At 36.1% G+C, this 24896-nt stretch overlaps 1 protein-coding gene across 24 annotated transcripts in view; it reads left to right on the forward strand.

Annotated features, from left to right (window-relative positions):
* Positions 1-24896, forward strand: part of CADPS2 (calcium dependent secretion activator 2) — a 292479-nt gene that overhangs the window by 198645 nt on the left and 68938 nt on the right. For 14 of the 24 annotated variants that reach the window (XM_039570658.1, XM_039570672.1, XM_039570660.1 and 11 more), the window contains 5 exons: positions 1366-1553; positions 12351-12452; positions 16563-16626; positions 18721-18844; positions 21352-21372. In XM_039570658.1, coding sequence (XP_039426592.1) covers positions 1366-1553; positions 12351-12452; positions 16563-16626; positions 18721-18844; positions 21352-21372 — 499 coding nt within the window. The remainder of the gene's footprint in view (positions 1-1365; positions 1554-12350; positions 12453-16562; positions 16627-18720; positions 18845-21351; positions 21373-24896) is intronic. The other 10 variants (XM_039570661.1, XM_039570664.1, XM_039570669.1 and 7 more) reach the window with 1 other exon arrangement.

Raw genomic sequence — 24896 nt, forward strand, 5'->3', positions numbered from 1 at the left:
TGTTCTCCAGAAACAGATGAAGCTCCTTAAAGGCAGTGGAAAGATTGACTTCGAAGAAATTAATTAGGAGGAAACAAATTTATTAAATATGAAATACCTTTGAGGTGTTCTTGTTTGCAGATAATACATTAAATTTAAGAGTTTGGGGAGGATATAAAGCTTAAATTCCTGTCTCATACAAGTTTTTTAGTAAAGTTAGAACACACATTTTAAAACTGATGTGAATGTATTTTTAAGTATTGTTCAATATTATTTTTGATGATATTTTGTACAAGTATTAAACATCTGATTTTGCAGAAGTATTCACAAGCATTAGGTAAATATCGGTCTTCAGCTGCTATATTGATGCTATAAATTCATGGCTTTGCAAAATCATTTTGCTTATCCAAGTTATTTGTATATTTGAGTTCAGGTATTCCTCAATCTCTCTTAACCATTTGATGAGATGGAATGATGAGAGATGATGAGAGGTAAATATTACTACAATTGAAACAAGAACAAGGAAAAATGCTCATGTAGAACTGCTATGCAGTAGTTGTAGTTTTCTGAGGTTTTTCTCCATGCTGCTTTTTGGAAGCTCACTGTGCTACTTTTTATTATATTTCTGCATCAAGACTCAATTATATTTTTTACACTATGGATTCATTCAAGAACTGTTTTTGTGGTGTGAAGGAGTCTGTATGCTCATGTCTGTGTCAGGGATAAGCTGTTCTAGTCTCATCAAAACTCTGACCAAGAAAGCTCTCAGTAAGCCTGAGAGTATCTAATTACCATTTAAGGTCAAATCTTACTCATCTTACTCAGGTGGCTTTTAACAAACTACCTAGCTTTGTATCTCTTTCCTCGTAAATGTTGTTTAAAAGTTGTTAAAAGTGTATGCATGTTACATGGGTAAAGGGCTGAATTGTGGTCAAAATATTAAAGTTGCAGCCACTGAACATCCAGAAAGCTTGTTTTAATGTCCATGTTAATGTCCCTCAGCATTACCCAAATGTTAGTTTGTATCTTAAAATTGATTACTAAAGCAAAATTAATTGGTTTAAAGTGTTAGTTTATATTAGGTTTTGATATATAACTTAATCTGTACCAGACTTTGGATGTATTAGCATGTTTTTTGTAAACTATGTATTTCGTAGTAGTGGTAACTCGTAACTGCAAGTAGTTTCCTGACATTTAATCCTTTCAGTATGAGGGCTATTGTGGGATCTAGTTTCCAGTGCTGTCAGCCTTAGTCAGATGTAAATCATTCTAATATAAAAAGTTTATGTAATGGACATAAAAATCTATGTTTCTATTCTTTGTTTGATTTAAAGCTGAGAGTGGGAAAATAAATCTCAAAATGCCGTGTGGTTTTTTGCCTTTCAGGGCTGGTTTAGCCCAGGTCAGGTCTTCGTATTAGATGAATACTGTGCTCGCTACGGAGTGAGAGGCTGTCACCGCCATCTCTGCTATCTCGATGAACTGATTGAATATTCAGAAAATGGTTCTGTCATTGATCCAACCTTGCTCCACTACAGCTTTGCATTTTGTGCTTCTCATGTTCATGGTAACAGGTAATTTGACGATATATTTTTTAATCCAAAGTATTTAAATGCATAGTCTGAGTAAAAGTATTCATAGGCTCTTGCGTTCACCAGGTAGGGAACCGCACGCAACAGAAATCAGTTCATGAAAGTTTCTTCAGGGGCACTGGAGGTCCCATACAGATTACTGTTTAAAAAAATCTCTTTTCAGTGTGTACTGTCTTAATGCAATGTGTTTTCAAGATAAAAGGATCTCATCCTGTTAAAAGGGTAATTTTCTTCATTCTGCATTTATGTTGTGGTACTAAATGGTGTTTCCAGTAAACATTTTGAACAATTTTGCAGTTTAAGGGAAATTATGACTCTTTTTCTGCAGTCTGTAGCTTGGCAACTAATCATACTATACTGAGTTCTTCTGTCTGTGCTATCACAGATTGAAATAATATATATTGGGAATTAGGTGTAACCTCCAGCCAGGAAGAGCTAGGACACTTCTGGAATCCTTTCCACTAGACAGGTAGATGTCTTCAGGAGCTTTTGGCCACAGTGGTTGTCTTGGGATGTTATCTTCATTCCACTTGCAAGTGAAAGACTTAGAAAGAAACTAAGTTGTTGCTTTGCTATTTTTGCACATTCTTTAAAAGAAGCACTGCTTCATCTATGTCTTATTCCAGATGGGAGGGGACTAGCTCTGCTGCTGGAGAGCAGCTATTGCAGATCAAATCATAGGATAGCTCAGCTCAGGAGGGACCACAGGAGATCTCTAGGCAAACCTCCTGCATGAAGCAGGGTCAGTTACAAGGTCAGACCTGGTTGCTCAGGGCTTTTTCCAGTCAGGGCTTTACCCAGTTTGAACCTGTCTAATTTCAGTGTAGTTATATCTACTGCCTCTGGTCTACCACCCAGTACACCTGGAGGGCTGTCATTCAGTCCACTTCAACACCTCCTATTCTCCAGGCTGAGCAAGCCCAGCTCCCTCAGCCTCACCTCAGAGCACGTGCTCTGGTCTCTGACTATCACAGTGACAATTCAGTGAACTTGCTCCCTGTCTTCCTTGTGCTTGAGTGGGGAATGGGGCAGGCAATCTATCAAATTATAGGAGAACATGCATTTATACCTGTTTTGTGCACTAGAGTTGTAGACTGCTATGTGGAATGTGTTTAAGAAGTCCCAAAATAGCAAGGAGAAACCCAATAGATGCTCCCAACTGATCCAATCCTGCCACTAGGGAAAAAAATCACAGTCCCAAGAAGAAATTACTGTGTTGCTGTCAGTAAATCCCCAAACTGATTCTTGGTTGGAAGAGAGAGATTTTCTGCCCAAGATGTATGCTTATGTTGCTTTGCAACCAGTCAGCAATAGAGGCTTTTTTTTTGTCCTCAAGCCAGAGAAGAAGAGGCAATCCTTAGGAAGGATATTGTTTCCTTCACTGGCTCAGTCAGTCTCATCTGGAGCTGGGCATTTGTGACCTGAGTGATTTCACAGTGGTAGATTAACAATGTATAATACATGATAATAATATCCAAAATTGAAACGTTTTTGAATGTGCTTGAAATGCTGTCAAGAATCTTAACATTCATACTGGTGAGGTAGGAGATTTCTGGCTTTTATTTGGTAACCTATTCTCTGTAAAAGCATGCTTCTTTGTCAATTCCTCAAGAAGCTGACACATTCGTATTTGCTATTGAGTCTAAGTCTTCGTTGTTTCTCGCCTTTTTATTATTGGTTTCAACCTAAGAAGACAAACATATGTGATAATTGCTCAAACTTACTTCAAGAATTCAAAAGAAAGGTAGATACATTTCTTTTTATTTCATAATTTGAGTGAAGGACAATCATGCACGCAGTGCAAGAAAATATCTCAGGGAGCACATCATTTACACAGTGGTAAGCACTCTGTATTCTGTCTATTCCTACTGTACAGATATTCACTGAATAGCATTATGAGTGTTTTAGGAATAAAAGAATTGTTGAACAGAGAGGGTCTGACTAGAACTGAGATATTGTAAAAAGGAAGAAAAAGAAACATGAAGAAAGAAAAAAAGTAAGTCAAGGACAGAGGCAGATACACTCACTCAGAATGACAGACACACATCTATGGGCACATAATATACCCACTCATTCATTCACTGCAGCACTAAGTAAGAGGTATAAGAGAATTTCACAGACAATGCACAACAGGCCAAAGTTCTAGGCTGGTCCCTGGCGTTATACATCTTTGTTTTGTAAGTCAGGCTGTGAATCAGAAAGACCACAGAACAAAGGGCTTTATACTCCGGGCATGATGTATTTAATTTATATGTCACCTTTGCTTCACAGAGGGATCTTAGACCCTCCCCTAGCCTGAGAAAGATCATCAAAATTGATCTTGAAGTCAGGTGGTGGAGGAGCATGTAGAAATGCAGCCGCATCTGTAGTTCATACTGTCCATTTCTTTTATGTATGAATTTTAAAATAACAGGCAATCTAGTGACAGCAGTCAAACGATCAGATACAAGTGTCTCTCACCTTCATTTCTGGTGAGGAGAAACTCAGTCTGAATCAGCTTTGGTTCTTTCCACCCCTCATAGGTTTTCAAACCTCTTCCAACATATTTTTGAACCTTCAGGTATTTCCTGTGCTGTTCTGCTGCACCCTAGGACTTGAAACATGTTTCACGCTGCAGGCTGCAGTGCTCTTGCAGACTTTAACATGTTACCATGGGTTTATTTCAAAACACCTGGAGTAAACATGTAGAAGTTTTATTGTCTTAGAGCTTCATGGACATTTGGAGCACAGAGGAGACCTGAGCTGTGCTCCAGTGTAGGCTGTATGCAGCAACCCTTGTCTCCTGATCTCAGGACCAGAGAACAGCCCCCAGCTTCTTTTTTTTCTTTCCTAAGATATAGGCAACAACTTCTGCTAGATTTATCAAGTGTACTGGTACTTTGTGTGTTTTATGCCAGTGCAGTTGGTTTGGGAACAGAAATGTTTACTCAGGGTCAAACACAATGTGCGGAGTCCTAGACTGAGAAATTCAAAGCTTATTTTTCCTTTTCCTTTCCCGTTCATAAGTTAGTCCATTACAACTGGGCTAACAAACTGCTTATGTAGTAAAAGGTATTTCTGCTTTTGTAGATGACAGTCTTAAGACATTCTCTTCCTGAATAGCCAAAAAGGAAAATACTTCACTAAAAGAATAGCTGTGCTGTCTTTAAACAAATATACATCCTTGGGTTTGAGTCAACTGTTTTCTTTTCTTCTTTTCTCCATAAATAAAATCATCTTTCATTGTCTGCACTTCTCGTGCTATGTGTCTTTACAGTAGCATCTCCTTTGGCTTCCCATCACAATGGTTTTCTTTTGAAATATTCCATGGTCACTTATATGACATATTCTATATAGTCCTCATCAATATCGTTAGTTCACAAGTAAACTTTTTGCTCGGCACTTATGCATAAACTTATTGCTGGTGAAAGTGAAATGGGCAGAACAGGGAACTATAGGACATTCCTGAATGCTGACATTTCAGTCTAAACAGTCCAGGTAGGAGCTATTGTTTTCTTCCCCATCATGTTCACTCTTGTCTACTTTTCATGCTGTGACTTCTATTCAGGCCCTCTTGTCTGAAATGAATGCTGGTGGGTATCACATGAAGTGTGAAGTGACTTCTTTCCACCTGCTGAGTTACAGACTGAATTGAAAAATTCAAAATTCGAGCATATTCCCTTGTTATACCTTTTTGTATTCAGAAAGATATCTGATGTATTGGAAATTCAGATACGAGAAGTGAATGTGAAAGTAATGCTACAAAAATCGGTATATAACTGAAGATGGATGTGGGGGGTGGGGGGTTGTCTTTGTTGTAAGAGCTTCAGCACGTGTGTGTTTCCATAGAAGAACAGTCATACTGAGTCAGGGTTCTTCTGAGCCAGTCAGTCATCTCTCTCCAGCATTGACCTGCTTGGAGTAAAAGAAGGGCGAGCATGTGCAATATTTCCTCTTTCCGACTCCCGACTCTTTGCAGCTCAGAATATGCCCTGTTTGGTAACCTGGAGTGAGTCTTTATTTCAGGTACTTGTCTATTGCACCCCTGAACCTCTGTAAGCCCTTTTCACCCTCAACACCTCTGGCAGCGAGTTCCACAACTCAGCCTCCTCTTGCTTGAAGAACTATTGCTTTGAACTTGACTCCTACACATCTCATTTCATGCTCTGTTGCTGTTGGAAAGACAAAGAAGAAAAATGAAAAATCCTATTCTGTCTCTTTGCTATTTAAGATTCAAGAATTAGAAGGGAGCATTGCACTGATTGCATTGGATGGAAGTTTTCTGCTAGTTCCTTGTCCTTTTCTGGTGTTTCCCAGTGTTAATTTGCTCCTTTGATTGCTGCTGAACAGGGATAATTTCATGGAATTAACCTTCATAAAATCGGGATCTCCATTCTACTGTGTTTTCCTTACATTTATCTATGTTTATCATTGTTTGCTGTTGTATTGCTACCCGATTTCATGAGGTCTTTCTGGAATTCCACACTATGCCACATAACTATCATTAAAATTACCTTTACTGTCACCTCAGTTCTCAGCTGTTAGCCAGGTCATTTATGAATACTGTAAAACAACACAAGTCTTAGAACAGATCTCTGCAGAACTCTACTGATAACATACCTTCACAACGCCTACTCACCACTAATTTTAAATGTAAATGTAGGGACTTTTACTCAGACACTGCTTAATTGCCTTAAAAGCTTTTGGTTAGGGACTCTGGAAAAAGAGCTTTGGAAATCCAGGTACCTCATATGAGCCAGGTCACACTCATCCATGTGTTTTCAATCCTTTCAGAGAACTTCATGATCACAAGGTAAGACTTCTATGTCTTATGGCTTCAAAGCCATACACACTTGACAATAGATAATATTTACCCAAATATCCTTACTTTTATCCTTAAATATCCTTATATTATAGTTCCTTCTAATTTTCTGGGATGTATGTAATACTTACTGGCCTGTAGTTCCCTCAGTTCCTTGGAGACTTTCTGATTTTTATCCTCCCATTCTGATTCTGATCTCCCATGCCCCAGGAGGATGGCAGTTCTCGATGAGAACTTTCACATAACCACAGATAATTCAGGTTGCCAGGTGGTCCTAGCAACTTTCTGCTGTCTGTTTTTCTGATTTGTTCCATAAGGGCTTTTTAAAGTTGCTTTCATTTTTAAAACATTCTGTGCTGAAAATTAAGAATTCTTTTTCTATGAGAAAAGAAGGGTTCCAGCACAGAAGTCTTCTTCATAATAACTTGCTTCATAACAATACACTGGTACAAAAAAATCATTTTCTATGTCTGTAATAGCCTTGCCCTCTCTGAGAGCTACTTTTAGGTCCTTGCCATCATTTGGCAGTGTAGACTCTCTGACAGGCTTCTTGCTTTAGTTATGCTTAGTGGAAATATCTTAGAGTGGAATAAAGGGACGTACAATAGAAGTGAAACTATGGAAACTTTGGAGAGTGCTATGCATTCATATATTTCTTTTAATTTTTCAGTGTTTTGTGATAAGAAACGTTTATTGCAATTTTACACTTTGTGTCAAGTCATAAAAGAATGTTCAGAGAAATCATCTCGTTTAAATCTGGGACAAGTAACTTCATAAAAATAAAGCAAATAATATCATTACATTGCTCTGTCTCTTCTGAATTTTTTTCTGGAACTTCTGAATAGGTATTTTCTTCTCTGACTAACTTAACTTTAAGGTTGTCTATATCTTGATGGTTTCTCCTTCATTTGGTGTCTTTCATAAACAGTATGTAGTAACGCTTAAACTGCTTATGAGCATCACAGCCCCAAGCCTCTGATGGGAGACCTCTCTAAGTAGTTACATTTGGAGTAACTGGTTTCGTGTATGTATATATATATAATTTTTTTTTTTTTAATGTATGTCATTCAACTAGTGGCACAGTTTTCTATGTATTACTCTTGTAAGTGGCTAGAAAAAGTTGTCAGTGGGGTTCTCTTGTATTCAAAGCTAGAAGCAAAACACTTCACCTTGTTGCAGGTGCCAGCTGAAGCCATGTTGACTTCACCTTTGTTTAAAGGAAGGCTACTGTCCTGTGTTGGAAAGTGTTCCTAGCTATAAAAGTGTTATAACAAAACATGTCCTCACTACATTATTAACAGAGGCACATTTTTCAATGTCTCAAAACAAATCTGTGCTGAAAAGCCTCAGAGAAAATGTCAATAGAAAAGTAAACATAATTCAAACATTATTAAGAAATATCAGAAAAAAGTTCTGCCTGTTTAAGGTTATACTTGCCATCTTAGCCAATGAAGGATTGCTATTACATACACTTACCATCTCTAAACATTATGCAATATTTTGTAATTAATTTCAACTGATTACTGCCTTTACATACCCTTGTACATTGGGTAAAATGATATTATATTATTACATGCTTTGCTTTTCAGTAGAAGGGAATTAAAAAATCCCACCTAAAATATAACTGCATGAAATATTATTAAAAATAACCCAATTTATGATCTTAATCTGCTGTTGTGACCTTCAGAATTGGTATTTTTCATTCAGTTGTGAAAAAAGGGCATGACCTCTAAGCAGATGTCAGAGCAGACTGAGAACTGCATACAGCAGAAGGCTCCACTGTGCCAGTTTTATGTCAGAATATTTGAAGAATAGTTAATATAAAAAACAAAATGCTCAGTCTTCAAGTGTCTGCTGATTAAAGCTGTGTTTGAATGCCATGTGGTAATGCACTGTCTTCTTTTTCTGTAACAAAAAGACGTCTGCTCTGTCTGCTTCTATGCTGATAGTGGAAATCATCGTTCTTAGGTTTCTGTAACACAAACCGTGGACTCTGCAAAAGCCTTAATACAGTTGCATTTTAAAGGAAAATTTTGATATTTAAGTTTGAATATTAAGTCCTATAAATAGATAATAAAGATTCTACATCAAATTCTAAAAAATTTAATCTTTGGTTTTCTAAGAAACGAGCAGTCAAATTCTTATCTTGCTAATTTGAAACTTGTCACTGTTCTTTTATTTGATTGTACATGCTGCTGAATATAAAAACAAGTTCTCTTAGAAAGCACTGAACTCTTCTAAAACACTTTGTTTCTAGGAGAAAGGATGCCATTTAAGTTTGGTTTTGTTTTTTCTATGTCCTTTAAATGTAGTCCATTACAGAAATGTCTTAAAGACCTTAGCTGAAGTATTTTTCTTTTATTTTGCTTTCCATAATGATTTCTCTTCTTGCTCTGGTAAATTCTTTTTGGTCAGCCTTACTTTTCATACCTGTGTGTATGTTAGAATACATTCTATACATTCTGTGCATTACTCTCCTCATACTCTTTGTTTTCATGACAGACCAAAGTCATGGTCTATGTTTTTGATGAGGAAAGCTCATTAAAAAGACTTTTAACACTTTTAAAATAAAGATGCAAAAAAGCACCAGTATCAATGATGTTCCAGAGGCATAAAGTTGGGCATATTCAGTTGGTATTTCCAAGGCTGTCTTAACAAAGTAGTCTTGCTTGAAGTAACAATTCACTCTCCAACAGGCCACTAGGAGAAGCTGTTTCCAAAGCTGAGAGCTGGAAACAATCTACGGTCAACCCAGTGTCCATCATATCTAATTCCCGTTGGAACTGGAATACAATTTTATCTTCTGTGCTGTAGGTATTCACAATAATCTTAATCCTACAATTCATCAAGTGACCTCTGCAAATTATTGCAGGTTTTAAGATGTCTAGAGATCAAAATAATTCTAGAGCGTACTCCAATCCTTAAAGGATTATATCAAGTGAGGAAAAACAGTCCATTGCAACAGGAAAACTGAAATCCACCAGCTAATCAGTCAGCTTCTCTGGAGTAACTGCTGTCAGGCCAACGATCTTGCAAGATTTTTGCAGTAAAAATAAGTTTTAAAATTCTGGTCAACCTTTATTTTTGGTTCATTATTTAAGTGGTTTATGGTCCAACAGCTACTTTTTTGCTTGAGTTTACTAGCTCTAGTTCGTGAGGTATTCATTTCAAATATTTTTTGATACTTAAGTCTGAGTGAATTAAACAATTTGCCTTGTGACCAGAGATAACATTACATCTGTGCCAGTTAGACTGTGATCTAAGCAGATAAGACAGGCCAATCCAAATCCAATTTACAGAGTTCTCAAAAAGTGGAAAACTAATATAAGTGAGAGAGAAAAGGCTACTCAGGTTTTGAGTGTTCACTGTTTCACCTAGTTCTCTAATTCTAAAAAATGTTGTGAACAATAAGGAGGAAAAAGAGCGTGGAGGAAAGGAAAATTCACTCTCCATCACCTTCTTGAGAAGATGATGTTAAAATGAAAACTCTTCTTAAGACAGTCCATCACTTTTCTTGGCCGAGTTCTTGTAAGAGAGGTCCCAGGCTGCAATAACAAAGCTTAGTATTTGTTTTGAATTGAAAAAAATCGAGTCCCAACCACGTATTTAAGACAGTAGTAAAGACACATTTGTTGTTGCTTTTAGTTGCAAAATAGTTCTTGCATAGTTTATGGATGACCTAAACCTTTGAAAACTAAATGAGTGTGTGAGTCTGATTTTCTTTGCAAGCACAGTAATTCATAAATAAAAATAACCAGCTCAAAACAGTGTTATTTTTTTTATTCAATCTTCAAAGTAAAAAAAGAAAAAATATCTCAAAGATTAAATGAGTGGGAATTTTGAAGTATTCATCTATTTTTAATATTTCAGCTCATCTCAGAGTCAGATTCTTTTTTCCATGGATTCTTTTCTAATCAGTAGTAGGTATATATTCCCATAAGTAGAAAAATTACCACCAGCACAATATGTCTCAGAATTGTGTTGCAGAATGCCTTTTTATGTTCTTGTTGCAATAAGGCTTGTGCAACAAGAAGAAACAAAATTGTGATTCAGACTTCATGCTATTTTCTAAAAGCGTGTTTTCAATAGATGAGTTTTTCAGTGCTATAGATGGTACTTTTCCAACGCCTTTTTGTGTACTCCTTCTGGGATATCTGCTTCTATGCAAACATATATTTAGCAGTTCGGAAAATTTTAGTTGTTGTCATCAAGGTTCCTTGTGACAACAAACTCGGTGAAGTGACAGGTCTCTGGTACATAGTGATCCTAGCCTTAGAGCAGGATGACAGATATGACATCCTGCTGGCTCACCTTTTTCACTTACTGTTATCTGGACCCCTAGGTCTTTTCTGACATATATATGACATGCCTCAGCGAGGCCTAATATGACAGAACTATTTACTTTATCAGTCCAGAGCGCAATCTCTCCTGACAATGAAATCAGACAGTGCAATTTACTTAAATTTGAGCTCATTCCATCTGTCAGAATGCTGAGGTGAAGTATCTTGGCATCTATCAAAAGAGAGAAGATAAGTTTTTTGCTCTTTCACATCAAATTTATACAATGGTATATTGATGTGCCTGACTACTACTATACCTACCACATCTGATTTTTTATTGTTGTCTTCACAATAATTTAAGGAATTCAGGCATTCTTTCCACCTTGACTTGACAGGTCACAAATATAAGTGATTTAAAGGGTGAGAGAATTGTTTATGTCATGACCAGGTAGCAACTTATCCCTCCTAGATTTAAGTATAGTGCAGAAAGTTAAAGGAAAAAGATACTCGTAGAATCCTGGAATGATTCTTGGAACAATCAGAATGTTCCAAGAAAGAATGTTGTCTTTCTTCATGACATTTTACTACAATTTTCTCAGTTCTACAAACACTGAGATAGTTTTGGAGGATCCGGAGCAAATGCAGGGCAGATCCACACATAGTGTCAGGTTCAGAAACTCAGGTGAGAAGCAGTAGCTGATTTGTTACCTTGGAGCTGGAAGTTAAGAATGTAACAGGAAGTTTTCAGATACTTCTTTTTCAAGTATGCTGTATGTGGGGAAGTTGTGACTGCATGACAAAAATAATATTTGGGAACTGTGTATTTAATTTTTTTTTTTTTTTTACTTCTGTCACCATTTTAATATAAGTACATCAGTAACACATTTAGGCTAAGACTTTAGCCTAAGTTTTTTATTCTTTTTTATTTTTGTCTGCTGAATGATGCAATATAGCAGGTCAATAAGAGTACAATGCTTAACATAATAAATATAAATATAAATATATATAATATATATAATTATATATAAAATATAATATAAATAAATATAACCTTATTTTTTAATTATTGTGACTTAAATTCGATGTTCAAAAAAATGCGAGTGCTTTTGTTTTTTAAAGACCTTTTTGTTGCATCTTTGATGCTGTGCCTATGTGGAAGTCTTGAACACATGATGCTATTTGTCAGTATAGGATGAGGACTCAAACTATCCCCACTATGTAGGATTCCTAGGTGTTGCCTGCTGTGGCTTTTCTCCCTGTAGTTTCCCTCCCACCTTTACTTTAAAATCACTTTTAGCTGTATTGTGCCTCTAGGAAAAGAAACAGAAGATTCGAGGAGTTGAAATTTAACAAGATTTGAGTAGGCCTCTTTACTGTGACAATAGTACTAATTTTCTTGAGAAAATTGTCTTTTGGAAGGATTTGCAAGAGTTATATGTTACCTTGTGTTCATATAGAGATGATGTAGAAACTTAGGACTTGAATTCAAAAGTTCAGCTCAAAAGTTAAAATCTTTGTCCAGTTGCAGCCTGTTCTTTAACTATATTCACAAGTAATTGCTTATCCTTTGAGACAATGAGAAAAGGGAAAGGGGAGTTAACACTGATGTTAAATAAAAACTTTAGAAATAAAGATCATTGTCCAAAGACAAATCCACATGAAGGCATATCAACAATTATTAAATATTTAATATTACAGGCCGGATGGAATTGGAACAGTATCTGTGGAAGAGAAGGAAAGGTTTGAGGAAATTAAGGACAGACTTTCCTCCCTTTTAGAAAACCAAATAAGCCATTTCAGGTAAGTGTAACATTTATTCAATGAATGCTACATTTTTTCTAGAAGAATTTTCTTGTGGTGTTTAATTTTGGTCTTGAACAAGTGGAGTGAAAATAAAATAGTCTACCCGCAAAGGAATAGCTTAAATATGGAATAATTTATTTACACAAGTGGTGGTACTTGAAATTTATTTGTGTAATATGTGAGTTTATTTTTCTGTGATAGAAAAGATTGTGCAAAAATATATGCCTTGGTTTTGTTTATTTTTTAAAGTTCAAGCTTTGTATAACTCTAACCAAGAAATCTGTCTGAATGAAAGTGACTGTGCCATGACTATTTCTGGATTACTAGGGGTCAGTAAATCATATGAGTAGAGGACATCTTTGATAGATGGCAGCTAAAACTCTTCTTGATGTCTAATGTAATTTTCCTGGTTTCATGATATACTTATCTTTCCTAAGGTAAGGATCATCATGCTCAATAAAGAGTTTGTCATATTAAGGACTGTCAATACCAGCAGAAGATGTTTAGAGAAGGAGTGCAAGAAACAGGAAACGTGGGATTTCCTGCTGTTTTGTGGCAATTGATTTATGAAACTTAGTATAAAAATTGCATGTCGACACCAAACCTGTTACTTCGTCACTCTAAGCCAACCCATCTGCCACTATTCTGTGAATCTAATCCTTTTGGACTGTATTTATAGAATTTTTTTGTCTCTGTATCACATCATAACAGCCAGTTCCACCATTTAAACAGTTCTTTGTGAAACAGAACTTTTGTTTGGCAGGGTTGAGTATGAGTTTGTTGAATGCCTCTCTGGTTCGATGAGGTAAATATCTAGTATTCACTGGCATCATAGGTCACTGGGGATTTTTTTGAACATAGAGGACATAGCAGCCTTCACTTGGGACTTCATATTTATATTTAACTAAGGAGAGTTAGGGTTCTCCTTGGAGAGTGTTCCTTTCAGGGAAAAACAATGATCCTTCCTTTCCTTTAAAGAATCCTCCCTAACACATTTCCTCTTTCCTCCCTTCTATGGGGATAAAGAGCTCTTACAGGAGAAATGATACAGAACAGTATAGGACAGAGTGCTCCCTACCTTCAGGCCTTCACATGCATGAGACTAATTACAAGATGTATAATGAAGTTTTGTATAAATGTACAAATAATCTTTTGAGGTGAAACAAATAAAAATCCCCATCATATCTGCTAACCTACACTTCAGAGTTACGTCAATGAGCTTGGGCTACATCACTGACTGTAGAATCTTTCTGCCTCAGTCTTGGTGGATTTTGAGCAAATTTAAACAGCATTAGAAACTCCTTCTTGAGAGCAACTGAATGTGTCATTCAAACATGAATGACTTCATCCTTTAGAGGGCTCTGAGGTTTGCCTTAAAATCCTATTTAATCAATACAAACAAACTGTGCTCTGCCAGGTGAGGAGTGGTTACTGTCTTTTACTGCGAACAATTAGAAATAAAAAAGAAAAAAATAGGTGAAATGTCTGGATTTAAGCAAGAATACTGGCATAATACTGGAAGAAAGAAAAAAGATACTGCCTTAGAATCTGAATTTATAAAGCATATAAAGTCACAATGTAGGACATAGTGACAAAGCATTGGAAGTAACATTTTAAATAAAACCTTGACTCAAGATATGTTTAAAGATCACCGCTAGCGATTAACAAAGAATAACCTTGGCTGTCAGATTGCTTTCTTAGGAAAACATGGTATTAAAGCAGCTCCGTATTTCAGTCCTTCAAAATTGTTATGATACCTGTGAAATGCAGAATGTTTTGAAAAATACATTCAACAGTAAAGATTTATGCAGAGTATGCACTGAATTTCTCTGCTTTGGCCTTACTGTCCTTGAATGCCCTGTATTCCCTGTCATCAGGCATTGCCGCCATCTCCCAGGCTAGTTTCCTACTTCCATTGTCCTTTATACTGTCAGTGTGGGCATCCATGCTGTTTATTTGTTATATTTCCTAGAATATTTCAGAGACTTTCATGTCCTCCATGTTCAGATAAGTTTTATCATTTTTAAATGCCAGATTCTCTACAGTAACCTCTTTATCTTCCTCATGGAATCACAGGGTGTTTGATTGTTACCACTTTGGTTTCTTAATTGTGGCATGCATTTGGCTCCTAATTTTTGAATTTTACCTCAGGCTGCTTGTAGGTTTCTTGCTTTTTTTGATTGCATCTTTAAGGTTTTTGCTTTCATTTTTCAAGTTCTTCATTTTTTCATAGATCCCATTTTTGAAATTGTATATACATGTACTAAATGTACATGTCCTAAATTTTGGCCTGCTCTCTTTTGCTACATTATTGAATTGTATTGCCTTAAGATTATTACTACAGAGCACCTCTTCTGCTCTGCACCTCTCAAGCTATGTCCTCTTCAGATTTGAGACCAAATACAGAATAGCATCTTTTTTTGTGGGTCCTAAATTAGCTGCTCAGGAGAGCAATTCAAACCTGTGTCTCAAAACATTATGCCTTGTCCTACTGAAATATCAGTCAAGTGTATGTATCTAGAGTCGAAATCTTGAACTTGCAGCTCCTCTAATCTCACTTAACATTTTGTAATCACGCTGATCATTATAACTAGGGGATCAGTGGTACAGACTTCCAAGAATCGTCAGCACTTTTTTTCCCCTGTAATATGTTGGTACTTTTCCAAGCTTTGCCCTCTCTCCATTGCTTACTGTTGTGTGCACTGGTCAGACATGCACTGTGAAGAGTGCATGTCTCTTCTTGCCTTTTCAGAGCAGCTCTGAACATTTGCTGTGTCCACCTAAGTCACTAGGTCACACCCATCTGAAAAAGACGCTCTTCCTTGCCTGCCAACTGACCTGCAGCTTCCAGTTTTAGTACTCCCCTATGGCCTTTTTAATTTCATTTTCACTGCTATCAGCCTGGTTCCGTTATGATTAAGATGCAGTCAGCCCATCCCGTGCTAGTGGCTGTCATCTAAAGTAGTTCTTAAGGTACTTACACCTTTCCTCTCCATCACCTTGTCCACCCACTGAGACTTCAGATCTCTGCCTGCCTCTCAGGCATCAAATGTGGAAGAGACAGTATTTCTGAGAAAGCTATCATGAAGGCCTTGGACTTTAACCTCTTGCCTGGCTGTGTGAATTTTATCTCAGGAGTCTTTCCAGAGATAAAAGCAAATACTGGAATTCTCACTGCAGGAAATCCTGTTTTGACCTCATTTATAAGGCTTTATTTTGGCTGACCAGAATGTAGATCTAAAATTCATTGGTCTGAATCCTTTTATCATTAGAAAATATTTGACTAGTGGAAAACATTAGAATAGGAGGCTACCATTCTCATTCTGAGTAATAATAAGAAAAAAATAATATCAGCAAAGTAAAAAAATCCTTCTTCCAATTGGGGATATCCCAGTAAGATTTTATAGACAGGATTAAAAGAGATTACAGTCACTTAAGCATTGTACTCTCATTGACCTGCTATATTGCATCATTCAGCAGACAAAAATAAAAAACAAAGCTGTGAATGCAATCACTTTTTAATTTACATAATTTTAGAAGCAGTTATGTTTTAAGTTGGAGCTGATAAAATTTAAGGTAAGTGCTTTTCCAAGGTATTTTTAATATAATAGAAAAAATATGGAATATCTGCCGGCATTTATATCTCTAGAAATGAAAATATCTGGCATTTTATCCTTGTCTTAATCCAATTTTAAAATAAAATACAATATACAGAATGCTGCTTCACAGGTCCAACAGCAGTCATGGCTACATGAAAAATAGTATCTCTTTCCAGGAAGATGACAATTAAACTCATCAGAGACCTTTAAATATCCTTCATGGTTGATAAATTGGAAGTTATGCTTTCTGCCTTTTAGGGGTTTTTCTGCATTTAGGCCTAAAATGCTGATAGGCTGATACTGCTGTGATATGAATATACTCCATGGTAGACTACTGAAGAGGCTTTCTGCTTTTATTAATACTCTGGGTATGGTAGTCTTCTGCTAACATAATTTAATGCAAATTGTATGCAGACGCATATTAAAGTAAACTCGTAAAGCAGCTTTTATAATTCTGGTAATTTTATATTCTTCTTTTATTATTTTTTTTTTACTTTTACTTTTTAAGATACTGTTTCCCTTTTGGACGTCCTGAAGGAGCTTTGAAAGCCACACTTTCATTACTTGAAAGGGTAAGTTTGAGAACATAATTTAAATTCTGCGTGACTACTGAGCCTGCATTTTTCTTTTGCCTTCAGGCTGCTGAAAGCAGACTCATGTCTTCTCAGGTGTTTTACTACTGGTTTTAACTGCTCACTGGAAAGTTGGTTGTTTTTGTTTTTCTCTCATTATCTTCCACAGAGGCAAACAGCTGTTTTCTGTAGGGCTTATTTACTTTCACTTCAAGCCACTGAACTGTAGTCAGTGACTATGCTCCTTTTTAATTTAACACTTATGCAGCATTACCTCTAAAGTAGTACAAGTCTACTCTATAGCCCCTCTTTCCTGCTGTTTATGCCTTCTATGCTGCTGATATTGTCTATACTCATATGTAATACTAAGAGCCTTCTATATAATTCAAATAATATTCCTTAAAAGCATAATCTGAGTGAATTTAAGAAGAAAAAGCTATACGCAGTAAATCTGATATGGGCAGCTTTGAATGTGAACTCCTGCCCAGCAAATCCTCTTGAATTGACTGGAAAGGAGAATACCTTATAATGATAAAAGCATCTCAGTCATCTCTGTGGAAAGAGGACTTTAAATTCCAGCAGAGATTCCAAGGGAATTGTACCAGCAGGAGTCTGATGAAGGTATGTATTTAAAAAAAGCTTAGATCTCAGGCTATGTTGCTTTGCCAAAATCTGAGAGGTTTGATCCTGGCAAATATTAGTTATTCTGCACTGCAGAACACTTCATGGATAGAGATTCTCTCTTAGGAAACCTCTGCAATGTTCAGAAAACACATAGGGAGTCTGAGTAGATATGTTTTGTTTCACTTACCATCTCAGTGATTGTAATGCTGTGTCGGTTCCTTTGTGCTTTATGAAACATCCATTTCCTCTCCCCATTCCTGCTGTTTCAAATGGCAATGGTGCTCTAACTGGTGCTCAAGCAACACTGCTGTCAGTCTTGACTAGGAATAAATGTGCTTTCCTACATTTGTGGATGCAGAATGGGTTAGAAACATTTTATTTTACCTGTCTTTGAAAAATGTGAAAAAAAATCAGAGCAAGAACAAAAGGTTTTGAATACTGAATATTCACTTGTTTATAACCCAGAAGTTATTAATTAAAAAAAGCAAGGTAACACAGGTAGATAAGTCGTATTTGTGTGCAAGTATTCTAGAAGTCTGCTTTACAGCAATGTCTTCCTAATAGCTTCTCTGTTGCTGAACCTGTTTCTTTTCTACCACATCCTTCCCCAGACAGTATCTCTCGCTTCCTCCTTTTAACAGTAATTTTTAGATATATAAGGGTGTAGCTTGTCCGGGGATCCACTTGAAAAGCATTTTTTAAAGGTTATGTGTTATCTGAAATTTTATTATTTACATGAAAATGTGATGAAAACATACTGAGTTTTGTTTACACCTACCAGTTGAAAGTTAATGGAGTGCAGAATTAAAGTAAAAATGCAAGTGAATCAACTTTTTTTTTTTTTTTAAAAATATAGTAATCCAGAATATATTATGTTGCATTCATATAAAGAGGTATGGATTCTTGGTTTACCTCACTTGCAGTAGGTGAGGTAACAACTCACATGTTTTGAAAACCTTCATATGGACTGTTCTTCTACTTGTCCATAATAAAATATTCTGCTGGAAGTTCAACGTTTTCCCTGCCCACTATAGGCAGCATTTTTTTCACAGCAAGAACATGTTGAATTTGAATAACTTTACCCTGTTTTAGAGTCCATGGTTATGCAATGGTGGAAGCTTTTCCACAGGTGAGAACCAAGCAAATTTCCACAACCGCATCTTTAGTGGTAACCATGACCCAGCCCATCCACAGAACGCTCTTGTTCTACTGGTCTTGACATCACCCAAAGACTGACTGGCAGGCTGCAAGATGCGAAACAGGAGGGATAAATACCATAAAGGCACTCAAACCAGGGTTGAACAGAAACCTTCAAAGATGAAGATCCAGCTCCACCCCCTGAAATAGTTTCTTTTTGACTTCTGCCTTCAATCATTATCAGATCTGTAGTAACTTCAGGATACTTTTATCCTTTTCCTGTGGGGTTTGGGTAATAATTGTAATGAAGTGGTATAATTGTCTCTGACACAGGTTTTAATGAAAGATATTGCCACTCCCATACCAGCAGAGGAGGTGAAGAAAGTGGTTAGAAAATGTCTGGAGAAGGCTGCCTTGATCAATTACACTCGACTTACAGAATATGCCAAAATAGAAGGTTAGTACAGCAATCAACTGCCAAAGTGGCTGTAAAAGCCAACAGTGCCTATTAGCTGCATATTCCGTGAGCAGCCTTTTCCCTTTCCAGAACAAACCCCTTCCACAGCAAGGGGAAATGTCTCATTAAAATCTCAGCTGGTGAACTGTGGAGCTTTTTCCTATTCATTGCTTTAATATGCCTCCTGGGACCCTGTTTGAACGAAAGACTAGGACTTCCTAATTTAAGTCGCCCTTTGTTCTTACTTTTGAGTTCTTCGTAAATCTAAGAGGTTGTTTATGGGTTATTTTTTATTTCTCTAGCTATTTCTAGTGATTAAACTACTGACAGAAAATTCTTTCCTTAACACCAGTGTCACTGCCTTGAAATTTAAAAACTCTTTGTATAGATTCTTTTCTGAAGTATTTATAAGGCAGACAAATAGATAAATGCTATTTATTTTTGCTGCTGTGTTATCAGATGTATAATAATAATCTGACGATTAAAACCTTAATTACATCCTGATTGAATGAATTAATGGGACAAAATACTAGGTTTGAAGGTAATCAGGAGTTTTTCTGAAAGTTTGGTATGTTCTATGAAGTATATCATGAAATTAAGGAAAATTTTGCTAAAAATAATGGCCAGGATGCACAGTGTCATTTTACTATTTGTAAACCTTATGTAGAACAAAAAGGAAGTCATAATAGTCAAATGCCTTGTCTAGACAGACTTTAATTCTCCTAAAGTACAAAAAGCTTGAGATGCTTCTGTCCATATATATTCAAGAGCATAAATCTGTGTGCTCTGGATTTTTGGAGCTAGAGTTAATTACAATGAAATATTGAAGGATGAATCCTATTTTTAAAAAATACAAATTTTATGTATATTAATTTTTTTAATAGCATGTATTTCTAGCAATACACCAGGAGAAACAGAGTTAGCATAGGAGCAAATTGAAGAAGCCTCATATATTTAGCAATATTATAAAGCCAACTTTTTTCCCATTTTTTGTCTCTGCTCAAATTCTCTGAAAAACATGAGTTAACCGATCTCACAAGTGATTAACAAAAGATACATCTCGTCACTATAGAAACCAGTATTATATCGTGGAAGTAACAACATGAAGCCATCCTAGTAACCAGTTTATCATAATTAATTATGATCTCATGTTGTGTTAAAGAAAGAAAGGATGAATATTAAATCTATTCTGGAAAATGGAAAGATAAAAAAGAACTTTTTTCCTTAGTTTTTATCTTTCTATATTCATAGAGGGAATTTTTAATGTTCAGTATTTAAATCGTGTATCAAACCTGTTAAAACAATGAATATAAAACTAGAAACATTTTCGTAATATGACAAAAGCTTGCAAAAGATATCTAAACTCATTGACAGTAAAATGGATTGGAAAATTTTTTGCCATGATGTAAATACATCTTTTCACAAGATTTTTTACTATATCCTAGAGGATTGTGGGACTTCCCCTGAGGCAGGCAAAGTTTGCACTTTAGAATATTCACATTGTTAACACTGAGTAAGCTGGAACAGCACATGAAACTGACTCCCATATTTCTACTTGCAGATTTCTTTTTGGATTTATTGCCTTTTGGTTGGAACACAACTAGATTTATTTAAATAGTTTTACACTCAAGTAGTTGTAAACTCGAAGCACAATAGATTATTGCATATATAAAGATAAATAGGTGAAGTACTTTTCTGAGAATAAAGTACTGTTTGAAAGTGAAGGACTCCAGCATCATAACATCAGAAAATTCAATGCACTGGATTTCAGTAGCAGTGAGTCCTGTATTGGTCTCTTTTGATACTCTGGTCATTACAAACATCCTACTTTTGTACCAATATAAAAGTAACATTTTTCGGCAGTAGGTTCCATTCTGCTTCTTTAGGTTTATAGGAGCATTATTGTATCTGTGCACTGAAGTTGCATTCTTCTCTTGAAAGTAATTTATTTTAGTGTTTGCATTAAATGCTTACTCCTCAAATTGCATACAGAAAGCATATAGTCCTTATCTTTATAATATTTATGTCCTCAAATATGGCTGGCAGCCATTTTGGAGATTTTTGTCCTTTGAATATTTCTTCAGTGAACAACATCATATCGGTTAGTCAAAATGTAATTATTACAAGATAATATCAGCTATAGACCAATAGCAAATACCTAAAAAGTAGAGATACAAAGAAGGTTCTAATACAAATAATATTCTCATATTTTTACTTTCTTATATTCTTTTAATATCATATATGTTTCTAAATTCCCAGGCACAATATGGCTGCAAGCTCAGTGCCTGAGTTTGAAATAAAGACTATATAGGACTAGTAAATGCAAATATATTACTCAAAAACATGCACCATTTCTCCCTCACATGACAAAACCCATCACTTGTTTAATGTACTAAAGATTTTAAGAATATTTTAACTCCTTATATGATATTTATTCTTCCCTAATTATATGAGTTTTATTTCTGTAATGATGTTTTTTTCTTTCCCTATTTTTTTTTTTTATTTAGCAACAGCAGAAAAGGACTCAGGTGATTACTATTTGTGTGCATGTCTGCATGAATTACAGATGTGGTGTGTTGTGTCTGTTGTTATTCTTTTTCTTGATTTGAACAATATCAAGATACTGACCAGAACATTGTGAACATTAAAATTAATTTTGGTGTAGTATAGCCCATGTATTTACACTGATACTTAATTATGATGTACGTATTTATTTGCAGTTTAGCTAACTTTGTGTTTTGGAATATGATGAAATTGTATTTTCTGTGAAAGTATAACTAAATGATGCAGAAAAGTTTAATTTTGTTAAATTCACAATCAGTTTGGGTATTTAGAGAAATGTAATTTCATAGTCCTCTGCAAAAATTGTATCTGTTTCATAACAGGATTGCTCAATTTATTAATGTAAGTCTTCATAGGAAAAAAAATCTTGTAAAACTGGTTTTATATTTCTCTGATACAGCTTTCTTTAGTGATAAGTTTCTTTTTCTAGTTACAGCTGAGGGTTACAAGGATGGTAGTTCTTTGTGTTCCTAATTTCGTGATGATGATATGGTGTATGTTCTCCTATAGTACAGGGAGTGGGTTTTGAGTCCTTATATCCCAATATTTAAAAATCATCATACAAAGAGCACGGCTGAGGTAGTATTTGCAGTTGAGCGTAGAAGTATGAGGGATTGTGCGTATCTGTTCTGTGAGATAGAGCTGTGCACTGCTTTGTCTTACCTGACATACTTACCCAAAGGAGGATTGATTGTGGTGCTTTGTTGGGTTTCACAAATAATATCAACCACAGTTATGGGAAGGGGCATTGAGCTGGTGATGAACTAATTTTCCATCTGGAAGGACAGAGTGGCCTGATGACTACAAATTCGCATGAATGTAGTTCAAAGAGGAGCTCCTTGCCAATGAGGGGCTTGAAAATTACCAACAAATTACTAAAACTACATTTTTTAACAACTGTGTCTGTAACTGAAGAGTCAAAAAATTCCACAGATTTCCAAGACTTCCACTGTTTTTTGTTTAAAAGCTTTAAATGCCCTGTAAATAGGATATCTATTTGTAACTTTTAAAAAAGAGAGCAGGGAATGCACTAGTGGGACGAATATTCGTGCCACAGTCTGTTAGGATGAGTTGATGGGAGCTCACATTGCTCAGACAATCTGCTGACCCCTCCAATCAACAGGGAGAGGTTCCTGAGGCAGGGGACTCAGAGTGCTCTGAGGGTCCTTCAACAATTTCTCTGTGAAAGGACCTATCTCATACCATCAATTGCACAATACCCTAAAGACAGTTTCCCTTCTAGGTAAGATACCTAAAACTAGATAGCACAAATATCCCATTTAAAGTTTTTATGCCTGTAGGTATTAAAGAAAATATCTCTTCAAATTAGAAATTCACAAACAATTAATTGAAAACAATTCGTGAAATGAGAAAATGTTAGAATTGTTTCCTTTCACCTTTGCACTCTAAAACCTCGCCTGTGCACTTTTGTACAATATATACACTTTTATACAATGTTTATCACCTCAAGTACAAATACTCCTTGTGCCATTGCTAATCTTAGTTTTTCTCAGGCTCTTTATGTCAGAAACCCACACCATTAAGCACAGATGACATAGTTACAGGCATAGGGAAAAACAAAAAAAGAAAAAGAGAAAGGGCTGTACCTGATTTTAGTCATTTTACATTAGGTTTCTCCATACTTTGAGAGAAACCATTGCCCGTCTTAAGATAGGATAGCGAAGTTGTCCCTTAAGCGACTTGGCAAATAACTAGATTAGAGAATGGATGAGAGAAAAGCCAATCACGTACAGTGAGTAAATGGAAGTTCACTGTATGAGTTGGCTGAAGCTAGAGGTTTATAGGCTGTGTTTATAATTTAGTTGCTTAATTAAATACCAGTTCTGTCGGGGTCTCCTCCCCCTGCCATGGAGCCCTGGGAGATGGGCCCTGGGGGGGAGACACGGGGTTTCCCTGCCCCTGGTCACCTTTGTTTCCCATTGGTTGGTTTGTGTTCCCCAGTGTGGCCAAGGACCCTCGGGTCCCGTGACTGCGGAGTTCCTGAGCTGAGCCCCGGCCATGCGGCTGGAGAAATAAACATCTCTCTGAAATATCTATCAAGAATCTGTCCATATATATTTTTTTCTACGGGCCTCCTGTTTTGATACATCGTGTTACAGAATCCCCGCTGTAACACAGTTCTGACTAAAAGTGCAGAAACTCGGAAACTCGGAAAAAAAATAATTTTATTGAAAGGAGCAGATAGACTGTGTCCACCAGAATTTTTTGTAGCATTGAACACATTTCTCTAATGCAAAAGACAAAGCCACTGAGAGGAATCCCAATAAAATGACATTTTAGTGCCAAATCCTACTCCTGTTGGTGTCTCTAGCTGCACTCCTACAGATTTCAGAATGGACTTGATGTACAGTATGCTTAGCCCTAATACCATATATTGTGCTTTTGTGGAAAATAAGGGAAAACTATTTCTAGATAACTATTATTTATGCTTTAACTTGTGCACTAGATACTGATAATGAATCTTGAATTGCAGGAGTGTCCTTGTTAGGTAATACGGAGGTGAATACGCAAATTCTTTTTGTTATGAGAATCCTTTCTCAGCAGTGTGGTTGCCAAGTTCCCAGGTCTATTCCCCAAGTGCTCTCATTTTCACAGTCTCAGTTGAACAAGACTCTGAATGTTTCCCAAAAACAGTGGTTACTTTCTTAATGGCAAACATAGTGGTGTAAGCAGCACTTCCATCAACAGTATTTGTTTACAGTCAGGATGACATTTTATTTAGCATCCCCCTGTCATTGTACTGTTATGAATATGAAACAGATTTTTTAAATAAAATTACATTTGCCGTGGCAATTATACAGGGTTCAGCATGTCATTCCTTATTACATGTACAGCTGAATTTCTCATGGAGTATCTAATCTGCTCAGTGAGTGCCATTACCATTATAAAGAGAATAACAGGATACCTACTATTATAATTTTGAACTATATCTAAGAACTCTCATACAATGCCCTGGTAGTTTGCAGCAAGGGTTTATAATTTGTCAAGGATATGAATCACAGCATCAATATATGAAAACCTCTTTTTAAGTATGAGCCATTTTCATTTCAGCATATGCTGCGTTTGAGACTTCACTAGCTGAAAGTACTTTTTAAATCATTTTGTGTATGGCATGTCTTATTCACTATTTAACTTACATTAATTCTTCCTATAGACAATGTTGAACATAAATGGACCTGCCAGATTCTGAGACCAGAGACCAACACCATTCTTCATATGCATTTGGCATACTTCCTATGAAGAGCCTATAGAAATTTGCATGGCTCCCTCACCTGTTTTCTCTCCTTCAAAAAAGAAGGCCTTCCTTATACAGACTTCTTATTTTTTACTTATATTTTATACACATCTGTGCACACAGAGTACTAAAATGCATTATTTATTCCATCTCAGAAGTTAGTATTTTGCCCCATTGAAATCTGAATGGCTGAGGACTAATTAACTCTGCTATTACTGCTGTTATGGCCTGAGA

The sequence above is a fragment of the Corvus cornix genome, chromosome 1A (genome assembly GCF_000738735.6).
Source record: "Corvus cornix cornix isolate S_Up_H32 chromosome 1A, ASM73873v5, whole genome shotgun sequence".
Classification (NCBI taxonomy): Eukaryota; Metazoa; Chordata; class Aves; order Passeriformes; family Corvidae; genus Corvus; species Corvus cornix.